Genomic DNA, 11,779 nt, shown 5'->3' with positions numbered 1-11,779 from the left:
TATATAAAACAAATCACGAAGAAACTATTTTGCACGGGTGAAACCAGGCTTTTCTAAAGAGGAGCGTAATGAATGTGTGTGTGGAGATGGCTAGGGTAAAGGGGGGACCTGACTTTTGTGCAAAATTCTCCATTTAGAACATAAACTTAGAACATAGAACATAAACCACATTATAGTACAAATATTTAAATATGCCTTGAGGACCCTCTGTGCACACTGAAGAATCTAGTACGGTACTTTTCTGCCCTTCGATTTAAACCGGGGGGGGGGGGGGTAAATTTACTGGATAATGAACAGTTTATAATTTAATTCAAGTATTCTTAACATTATATATTTGATCAAAATGAAGTAATAGAATATTTCATTTGCATGTGTTTTCACTTTTTGACTTTTTAGATAAGCAACAGTAATTCTATTCATCATTATTTTGTTGTCCTTGAACATTTTTCCTGTAAGAAATGGCAAGTTATGTATTAAAAGGGTTCTTGATGACATACTACATCTCTTTGCATCTTGGCTTTTTAATAAAATCTATGCAATGTACCATTTTTATTTTTACACAAACGATCGAAGTCCATCGAACAGTCGAAAAGATCGAAGTCCATTGTACTACTGTCTACATCTGAACACGAGGAAAACTACCCCTAAATAGGATTCGTTCACAATGATGCGGGTAAGAATACGATTTAAAATATAAATATAATAAGACACATTACTCGACCATTTTACTCGTCACCGCAATGTCGTTTATGATAATTAAGGTTTTGTAAATTCTCACGAAAACTTTGTAAATATACTTTTAAACTCCTTGCATTCATGATATTTCAAAACATGCGTCAGAATTAGTGATGGTTTTCTTTATACCTTTATCTTTTCTTTTTTTACTCACATCACATCGTAAAAATGCTAATTCAGGGAATTTGTATCTCCCGCTCAAGGGAAAAAAACAGAATGGAAGACCTAAAACAAAAGTCTTTGACCTTTCATCTTTTGGCCTTAAAGGCAATAGTTTTTTTTTTTAAAAAGTTATTTAAGAAATTCATGACCTTACGTTTCACTGTAAAGAAAGAAAACAGAGAGAAAAATGAAGTTATCATCTGAAAATTATGCATGCAATATCTGAATTTCTGACCTTGGTCGTTGAACTTTCGGCCTAAAAAAAAATCAGTAAGGGTCATATTGACAAAAGATAAAAAAAATTTAATTGGAAAACCTCAAAGAGAAATAAAGTTATCACCACGAAACCGTTTTATGCAAAATAGGAATTTTTTACCTTGACCTTTTGACCTAAAACTCAATAGAGGTCTTCTCTAAGTCATTGGGAGTTACAATAATAGATTTCATTGATAAGATCCAGGTCAGAAATTTATACATTGCAAGAAAATGGTTTCCACATGATAACTTTAGTTTTCTTTGAGGTTTTTCAATGAAATTCTAAATTATTATTCTCAATGTCTTAAAAGAGACCTATTGATTTTTAGGTCAAAGGTCAGAAATCATACATTCTGTGTGTGTGGAACAATCTCGTTTCAGGACGATATCTCCAAAAACCTTTGACCTTTTGCAATAAATTTTATATCACAGCTCCCTGTGGCCTAAAGAAGACCCTATTTATTTTGAGTTCAGAAGATCAAAGGTCAAGGCCAGGAATTTATACATTGCATAATATGTTTTCTTGGTGACAACTTTCGTTCTCTTTGAGGATTAGCAATGAAATTTCATACCTTTCATCACTATAAGTTATTTAAAAAAAAAAACTATTGATTTTGAGGTCAAAATGACAAAGGCCAAGGTCAGAAATTCATACATTGCTTACATAGTTTTTTCATGTAATTTCTGCCCCCCCCCCCCCCCCCCCCGTGTTAGGGGTTCTTTGGGAGAGGGGGGGGGGCTCTATTGATTATTGAAAATGCATAATTTCTTTGAAAATCTTCTCTTCTTCTGGGATTCAAGCATTCAAAGCATGTTAACTTTATTATGAACAAGGCTACTTGTTTGAAAATCGTGAATTTCAAGGCCCCTGGCCCTGGGGTTCTGATGTAAGGGCGGGGCTATACTGATTTTATAGTAAAAATGCATTGTTTCTTTGAAAATCTTCTTCTCTGCTCGTGAGTATTAAGCAAACAAACTAAGTGCATGGTTATGATGAGCAAGGATGTCTCCTCCAAAATTGTGAAATTCATGGCCCCCGGGTCAGGAGTTCTAGTCTTAGGGCGGTGCTCTGTTGACCAAATAGTAAAAATGAATACATGTATTTTTTTTTTTTTATAGAATTTTTTTTTCTCTCTCTTCCTGGTATTTAGCAGAAAGACTAGGTGCATGGTTTTGATGAACAAGAGTGCCTCTTCCAAAATTTAAAATTCATAGCCCCTGGGTTAGGTGTTCTTGTGTTAGGACAGGGCTCTATTAATAATATAGTGAAAATGCATTTATTTTTTTAAAACATTCTACTCTGTTCTTGGGTAATAAGCAGATAAACTAAGTGAATGGATATGATAAGCAAGGGGTGCCTCTTCCAAAATTGTAATATTCATGGCCATTGTGTTATAGGTTCGGGTGCTAGGGTGGCATGTACTCTATTGATTATATAGCGAAACTGCATTAATTCTTTGAAAATCTTCTTCTCTACTCCTGTAGACCTTTTCACAAAAAATCTTAATAGGATTGATTTCCATCGTAAGAGAAATCTTGAGAGATTCTTAAAATTTGTTGTAACTTTACGAGAGCCCTAACCCTCTCATAAGCATTCTAGAGCTGATTTTAATGTAAAAATATAACAGATCAAACTATTAAAAATGCACATTTAATCAAACTTTTAACACACCCTACAATAGCATTTTATTTTTTCCCACAATTATTGCTGAAAAATTAAATGAAATACATGTATGCATACTGCAAAATATTTACAATGACAGTTTCTCTTTAGATTTTTGTATGACCTGCTTTATTGTCACACTTGTGATTGTGATTGCTCTGCAATCAATTGCACTTGATATTTGTTGTTAGTGTTTGCTTACATGCTTTAAAAAAATTCCTTTACAGTCAAACCTTGTTCTCTCAAACTCAATGGGACCGAGAAAAAACTTTTATATGAGGATTTAAGATATGGTGGGTAAAATACTTAAAAAAATAAGTGGTTGGGACTTCCAAATCAGTTTGGCATATTCATGGTATTTGAAAAAAAAATCAGTATTTGAGATACCAATTTTTTTTGGTGAAAATGGCTATGGGGCATTTGGCAAACAAACTAAGTGCATGATTATGTAAGCAAGGATGCCTTCCAAAATTGTGAAATTCATGGCCCCTGGGTCTGGCATTCTGGTGTTAGGGTAGGGCTCTGTTGATCAGATTATAAGTTTTAATGCATAATTTCTTTACATTACAAATCTTCTCTGCCCATGGGTTTTTATCAATCATTAAACAAAATGCATGGTTGTGATTAGCAAGGATGCCTCTTCCAAAACTGAAAATCATAGCCCTTGGTTGAAGGGTTTTGGTGTTACTGAGGGGCTCTATTGATTGTATAGTAAAAATGCATTATAGGGGTGAAACGGTTCACCGCGGTATCGATTCACCGCGGTATTTTTTCTCGGTTTGATACACGGTGCAAAATCTCTAATTTTCGGTTCGGTTCATTTTTCGGTCGGGATCGTTATTCAGTCAGGTTTGGCATAAGGTAAAACACTTTACTCAGTATAAATAAGTATAGAAAACGTAAATTTTTGATGACTGATAGCTTGTAAAATAATTTTTGACAGTCAAATAATTTTAACCAATTTCTTCTAGTCAATTTGCAAATAAAATTCGTAAAATATGTGACTAGATTTAGGAAAAGAAAGCATAAAACAACGTTGAATTTGATTCCTTCTATCAAAATGTATCGTATCGAAAATAACCGAACCGAGACAAAATTATACAATACGTATCGAACCGTGAAGGAGGTGTATCGTTTCACCCCAATGCATTAATTCTTTGAAATTCTTCTTTTCTACTCCTGGGCATCTTGGAGGCAAACAGAGTATAAAGTTGTAATGAGCAAGAGTGTTTTTACCAGATTTGTGAAATTCTGGACCACTGGGTCAAGTATTCTGGTGCTGGGCAGGACTCTGATGTTATTGTTGGTAAATTTGTATTCTACTGAGAGAAGTTATTCCCCTTTGCTATTCACCTATGATAATTAATTACTGTAAATAATGTAATTTGGTAGTCATGCTGAATAAAAGAATTCAATAAGAATTTTCAATGTATAATACAAACAGTACTTTTAAAATAGTTTATATTGGTCATATAGAATTGTCAAAGACAAAATACCTTATCTTTGCACATCATATATTCTTCAAAGTCCAACAGAGGCCAATGTGCGAGGGAATAAAAAGGGTTTACTTCATATTCTCAATGATAGTGATGGAGGGGAGTGTATTAGAATTGGCAAGTTAACAGATCTACTCTAGGTTTTATTACCGACTTCTAGACTAACTATTTTGTGACCATTTTATTTATCTTGCTTTGGGGCAACATATCTTCATCTCTCAGTTTATGTTGTTTTATTATAGACTTCTCTTAATCCTGTGCAGGATTGTATTATACTCACAGGTGACTTTTAAGGCCCTTGGGCCTTGTTTTAAGAAAATAAAATAGGTGTATCTGCCCTAGGATTCATCAATATAGAATTTTTCATTATCAGTTAAAGAAACCAATCAGTAATGTGCTCACTTTTAGCAAAAGCTCATATGAACCACTGAGGTCTACCTTTGAACTATGCTTGACAATTTTTGAACAATAATCTTAATAAGACAATCTAAAATGCGTGGGTACAAAATCTACAATCATTTATTAGCAAATGAACATTTTTTAATTCCTTTTATTGGAGATTTTGTGTTACAGTTGTCAATGTGTGGTAATATGTTAGGAAAGGGAAGACCAAAATACCCCGAGGGTATAAATTGGTGGAAGGGGTTGGGTGGGGTTGGGTCCTGTTTTCAAGCACCTGTGGTGTTTATTGCTAATAGATCATAGATTCTATTAGACAGATATAGCTGTGTTCATCCAAACAGTCACATCAATCTTGTGATAAAATACCATCTTTGAAAATGTACCTCACCTATCCTCTTCATGCCCACTAGCACATATAGCCCCTTTGTAAATGTACAATAACATTCAAACATCTTTACTGGAAGAGTATATTTATGTTAGCCATCAATGTTAATCAAAATTAATTTCTTGTCTTTACATTTTTAGATACGGTAAGAAGGGATAACTGATACCAACTGACATGAGGTAAGAGAAGCAGGACCAATTGTGGGTTTCCGATGATAATCAACTCATAGATCTATGTCATTCTAATTAATGCCCTGTTCACACGGAGAGTTTAATTCAAATTAAACTTCAGTTACTGCAAATTAAATTTGAATCACGTTCACCTGGAGAATTTAATGCGAATTAGTTCAATTCGAATTAATTTAATGTGCATCAAATTACTTCGCATTAGCTCCGTGTGAACGCTAAGCGACTAATTGGAATTAAATTCTGACGCATCCATAATAGCAAAATTAAACCACCTGCAACATGTTGGTGGTCAGATATCAATACTTTTGCTATTTTTTGAGTAAAAAACAAAGAAAAAATATGTTTATCCTAAACATCTGTACAGACACCACAAAATTATGTCAAATGTAATCTGCTGTGCATAAGGTGATGTGATTTGCAAATGATGTCATAAAAGCCTTACTATATAAAAATAAAATTTTAATTCGAATTCGTTTACTTCGCATTGACTGTCACGTGAATGCAATTTAATTTGCATTATTTAAGCATTGAATCATTATTTTTTGAAAGATATAGTCTCATAACTGCAACGGTGTGTGCAAACAAATTTGTTTGCACACACCGTTGCAGTTATAAGACTATATTTTTCAAAAAATAATGATACAATGTTTATATTAACATTTTTTAACTCCTTGCCTTGACTGCAAATCTGATTTATATTTCAAAATCCCTGTATTATCCTTTGGGTAAGTTACAATTAATGGAAGAGCCATTGCAACAGCCTCTGTTCAATGTGAGCATGAATTTTGATTTTCGCTTATGGCTTTGCAATTCCACAGCATTCAACGTTTGTGATGCCAAAATAAAATGCATACTTTAACCTTTTGACCCCCTGTCTGTGTTATAGTATTTTGAATGCCATAGCTTTCCTCATACTTTATAAGCAAAATACATGTGGAATGTAAATATTTTATTTTGCATTAATTTACTGTGTATTAAATATTTAATGCGCAATCGTGTGAACAGGGAATAAAATCAGAGTCTTAGATAAAGTCTGCAGGTGAAGTTTCTTGTTATGCAGAATTTACATTTTAATTAGATTGAGCTCTAAAATAGATGTCACTACATCACCACCATATATAGGGAATAAAGAGAATGAGTTTCACCAGCGTATGACATCTGTAGGTCTTCATCTAATAAACTAATTAAGAAGAAAGCAAGATTCACAACAAGCTGTATTTGAGGTAGTCTTTTTTTAATCGATGTTTAAGATTTTGGTATAAATTCTAAATCCTCTTGATCATATTTTGGCTCAGGACAGTGCTCCCAGAATTCTGTGTCCAGTAAATTCAGTTTACCCTGTGGAAAAAGATGGATGACTGTATCATTAAATACGTCCTCGTACTGAAAGTTTCCTGGCAACAAAATCTCCTCTGCATATGGCTGAATCTACAATCCAATAGAAATAATCATTTTTTTTAGTGAAACAAGCATGCATTATAAAAATGAATCAAGGTCCAAAATTTTGAACAGATTCTGTTGACTTGGCAATGTCCAAATATGAAATTTCTTTATCTTATTCATGCATAATATTCAGTGCCTTCAAAAGTTTTCATATATCTTTCTATATTCAAATTTTTTGCAGTTTTATTTAAAGATGAAGCATATACCGTACTTACTTTCATAATGAGAGGAGCACACTTCTTCATGGTACTGCTAGGCACACTAAAAAATTTGAGAAAATGTTTTGCCTTCTCCCTTGCATCAGTCAGTACTGTAGATTCCTTTTTTTACATGAGTACATTGTACTTTTTGTACCATTTGAAATGGCTCTTTAACATCAAACGCGAGAACAAGAATTTGCAAGTGGACGGTTATTCGAGAGATTTTACATGGATTTCAGCACCATAAAAATAAAAGTGAGTAATTTTATTTTGCGAGTGGTGCTTCTCGCGAAATTAAGCGATAATTAATTCCTCACGTATATTTAGGGATCTACAGTACTTCAAATGAAGTATGACTAACTACCAACATTTTACAGTACTATAGTGTTTTTCACATTCAAAATAACTGTGTGTGAATTAACTCACTTTTGAACCATGTTAGTGAAGCTGTTTCCGATGATGATAACATGATGAAGTCGGTCTGGACTCCAGTTGGCAAAGAGCAGATTGTTGTACAAACTCTTACCACAGTGTGGCATATAAAACAGAGTGCTGCTCCCACATTGTCTCTTTCCCTCCTGTCAACAGAATGGAATTCATTTTCATTAACAAATTACCAAAGCATATACTTTATATATTTAGAGATATAAAGTATGAAATAAATCGTGTCAATTATAAAACAAATCCATTGGTTACAGTGTATGCTCAATTTCTTTAAGATTTTCAGACTTTATCTGAACTTCTGAAGAACTGTATGAGTAATGAATAGAAACCCAATTCTCTTACAAAGAGGTTGATGTAAGCATTTAATGCCAACAAGATAAAGTTTCTTCTAAAAAGTTACGGATTTAAGGTCTTTACCTCATTTTCACTTAAAACATGGAATCCAAAATCTGACAATACTTCCTTCTCAGCCATGAAGAACTTGGGGTCATAAAGCAGAACATCACTAGGAGGTATCTTCAATATAAGATGTTAACAAAAGGACACAAAAAACTAGAATCATATAGTAATATTGTTCTGCTGATTATTTATTTTACAGAAAGAATAATTAATGATAATTTAATAGAAAGTTAAACAATCTGTATATTAAGCTTTGATTTTCAAATAATATATTGCCAGATACTGTGGAATTATCATTGTTCATGGTGGATCAATGTTCATGGATTTCGTGGGTCAACCTTACCCACAAATTTACATCCCCATGAACAATTTTTTTGTCAGCGTACTGATTAAATAAATCTACCAAATAAACGAGCTGCCCACAAAATTACATCCCCACGAACCAATAAAATTTTGCTTGCCCACAAACATTGACCCCCACGAATTTAAATGATTCCACAGTATATGTAGTATACTGTATCAAAATAATTTAGATTGAAAATTCATCAACATTGACACCGTTTATTTTAGTGATAGACCTGCTAATTTATGAAATTGACATCATTAAGATGGTTTTTTTTATGCTTTTTTAAATCATTCATCACTGTAACTAAAATAGAAGCTAAGGACCACAACAATTTTATCACTTGATCTACCTGTAAGTCTTCTCGAAGGGCTAACAGTAGAGCCAGTTGATATCTCGAGATCAAACATTCTGCAAAGTTTCCAAGTCCATAGGTAACAATCTCACCTAGACTCTGTCAATATAAAATTAGTGACAACTTCTAAAGTTTCACTCAATGGATTTTTTTTTATCACCAAGTTGATAATATTGTATATTCTGTCACTGAGAGAATGCAAAAGATTGTCCATATAAAATTCACTAATTTTATGTATATATGTAAATAGATAACTACATAGACATTTAATAAAGAGAGGAAGATCAGAATTTAGAAAATTGTTGTATGTTGTGTTAAAAATATTGAAGCCAAAAATGTAAAGCCTAGTTTACAGGCTAGGCTGTAAACTAGGCTTTACTAGGATTAAACTAGGATTCCCTATTGATAATTAACATGAAAAAAAGTCCAGGATGCTAACTCTGTCAGAATCATTAACTCAGTGTAGGATACTTACTTTGTCAGAATCTTTAAGTCAGTACAGGATACTTACTTTGTCAGAATTATTAACTCAGTACAGGATACTTACTTTGTCAGAATTATTAACTCAGTACCGGATACTTACTTTGTCTGAATTATTAACTCAGTACAGGGTACTTACTTTGTCTGAATCATAAACTCAGTACAGGATACTTACTTTGTCAGAATTATTAACTCAGTACAGGGTACTTACTTTGTCAGAATTATTAACTCAGTACAGGGTACTTACTTTGTCAGAATTATTAACTCAGTACTGGATACTTACTTTGTCAGAATTATTAACTCAGTACAGGGTACTTACTTTGTCAGAATTATTAACTCAGTACAGGATACTTACTTTGTCAGAATTATTAACTCAGTACAGGGTACTTACTTTGTCTGAATCATAAACTCAGTACAGGATACTTACTTTGTCAGAATTATTAACTCAGTACCGGATACTTACTTTGTCTGAATTATTAACTCAGTACAGGGTACTTACTTTGTCTGAATCATAAACTCAGTACAGGATACTTACTTTGTCAGAATTATTAACTCAGTACAGGATACTTACTTTGTCAGAATTATTAACTCAGTACAGGATACTTACTTTGTCAGAATTATTAACTCAGTACCGGATACTTACTTTGTCTGAATTATTAACTCAGTACAGGGTACTTACTTTGTCTGAATCATAAACTCAGTACAGGATACTTACTTTGTCAGAATTATTAACTCAGTACAGGGTACTTACTTTGTCAGAATTATTAACTCAGTACAGGGTACTTACTTTGTCAGGACCATTAACTTTCTTTGTACACTCTTCAACTTTTCCTGCAATGAAAGGAATATTAGGAAATATTAAGGGCCTATAAAAGTTTTTGAGTTAAAGTATGTAAATACTTGTAAAAATGATTGTTTTTATCACTGAGATATCAGAAATCTGAAATATTTATGAAAGTTCTCGATAATTTTTAGATGTAGAAAAAAAAACTTTAAATGAATGATGTATATGCATAACAGGATTTAGTATTCTCTAACTCTGACACTTACTGATTCATAATTTGCAGTTTGAATTATTTTTATTAATTAAAAGATGTTTGGGTCTACGACAACTCATCGATAAAAAATTCATCAATGTTACAACTCACAGAAAGGAAAGTAATAGAATGGACAAATCATGGAATGGACAAGTCATTGATATGACAACTTATCGACACTCATTGAAACTGATCCCAAAAAATAAATAAATAAATAAAAAGGCCATCTTAAAATATTGTTACTTGCCCTCTCCCAACTAAGGATAAAAAAAAATGGGTAGGTAGGAAAGGGATAATTTTTTTAACAAAAAACTTTTAAAATAGTTATTAATCAATAATGGGATGAGAAAATTTCAGAATGATTAAAAAAAATGTTTCCTGGAGTTAAAAAAAAGTTTTGAGTCTATCGGGCTGTTTTTAGTCAGTAAGTTCGGAGAGGGCAAGCTTGAAAACAATTTTTTAAAGATGGCCTAAAACAACAATTTTTAAAAGATTTTTTTTCATACATTCTAGTTTTAAATTAAGAATGTAATGAATAATTCTAATTGGAATTATTAAGTATAAATAAAGATTTATTTTAATCAAGTTAAATACCTCAATGTTCACAAAATCTGGGCTATGGTTGTGGTCTTTAATTTCTTCAATGATATTTTCAGTTTTGATGCCTCTTTCATTTACTTGAATCAGCTCACATTAAGTTTTATTTTTCTATTGCACTGAGGTATACAAAACCATAATATATACTAATTTGTTTTTTTATTCCTATGAGGCAGAATAAAGGTGAAAAAGTACCTCGACCATGACTTGACTGAGTATGGGAAAAAAAAACAATGACAAAATACAACAAAATCATCTGATATATCAATGAGTTGTTGTCATCCACAAGTTGTATTTCTTTGACTTGTCGTGTCAGCAAGTTCTACTTTCTATCAGCTAGTTTACTTTCAACAAGTTGTCCCATTCATAATCATTGAGTTGTTTAGAAATGAAGATGGTCATATATAAATAATTCACATTGCAATGAATCATCAATTACTAGAGAAGCATTACCTTTCATTTCTGTATAAAAATCTGTGCAGCACAAAGTTTCCCTAAATGTTAAGAAAAAAATTTAAAAAGGTAACTTAATTACATCAATTAGATCTTATATTTGGTTATTTGATAATGAAATCTGGCCCAGGGATCATGACATTTTAGCTTAAGTAAAAAAATATATATTGCTGCTAAATGATTTGGAAATTGAGCAGACCAAAATGAAAACCCTTTTTAACTTTGCATCAATAAACTGCTGTTGAATGAAAATTAAGAGTGTCAGTTTACAGGTTATAATTTTTTTTTTATAGATGATTGATTTTTTTGAAAATTAAATCTAAGAAGTCTGTCTGTTTCATGATCCTGAGGCTTGGAAGATTTACAAGATCCATACCTAAATCTAATCTCAGCGAGATCCGTAGAGAATAAAAATTTTGGTCTGGTATTTCTACGTAGAAATACCAGACCAAAATTTTTATTCTCTACGGTATTTCTACGTAGAAATACCAGATCAAAATTTTTATTCTCTACGGATCTCCCTGAGATTAACCTAAATCATGTTGAAATTTTAAGAGTAAATTCGAAATGAAAATAGAGGAAATTCGAGTTACTTTGCTGAAAGCGCCTTTCTCTTCACAGTGCTCGCAATGTGGTTATCCCCTGACACAAAATAAGTTTCTTTACAATTTACAGTTGTTGCAAATTGTTTTTTCTTTCCTCTCTTTCTGGTAACAATTTTAAAACCATCCATTTTGAGGAC

General features: G+C 32.4%; 1 protein-coding gene across 1 annotated transcript; it reads right to left on the bottom strand.

Moving 5' to 3' along the window:
- Positions 1-6,222: 6,222 nt before the first annotated feature.
- On the bottom strand, positions 6,223-11,777 carry LOC133205937 (SRR1-like protein). Its single transcript, XM_061341831.1, has 8 exons — positions 11,631-11,777; positions 11,038-11,078; positions 9,738-9,781; positions 8,468-8,569; positions 7,791-7,889; positions 7,356-7,507; positions 6,945-6,990; positions 6,223-6,714 (listed from the first exon to the last, which is right to left on the bottom strand). The coding sequence occupies exons 1-8, from the start codon at positions 11,768-11,770 to the stop codon at positions 6,532-6,534; spliced, it is 807 nt and encodes a 268-aa protein (XP_061197815.1). The 5' UTR covers positions 11,771-11,777; the 3' UTR covers positions 6,223-6,531.
- Between the last annotated feature and the right edge of the window lie 2 nt (positions 11,778-11,779).

This window comes from Saccostrea echinata, unplaced genomic scaffold (assembly GCF_033153115.1).
Source record: "Saccostrea echinata isolate AGI-Se365-2 ecotype Australia unplaced genomic scaffold, CSIRO_AGI_Sech_v1 ptg000054l, whole genome shotgun sequence".
NCBI lineage: Eukaryota > Metazoa > Mollusca > Bivalvia > Ostreida > Ostreidae > Saccostrea > Saccostrea echinata.
This window is presented reverse-complemented; position numbering and strand designations above follow the sequence as displayed.

What these genes read in the sequence shown, in the direction of transcription:
- LOC133205937 (XM_061341831.1), bottom strand. Translation starts at nt 11,770, where the DNA reads ATGGATGGTTTTAAAATTGTTACCAGAAAGAGAGGAAAGAAAAAACAA. An exon ending in AGAAAGGCGCTTTCAGCAAA is followed by an intron (nt 11,079 to 11,630) that starts GTAACTCGAATT and finishes CTTAACATTTAG; the next exon opens with GGAAACTTTGTGCTGCACAG. An exon ending in GTGCTCCTCTCATTATGAAA is followed by an intron (nt 6,715 to 6,944) that starts GTAAGTACGGTA and finishes ATTGGATTGTAG; the next exon opens with ATTCAGCCATATGCAGAGGA.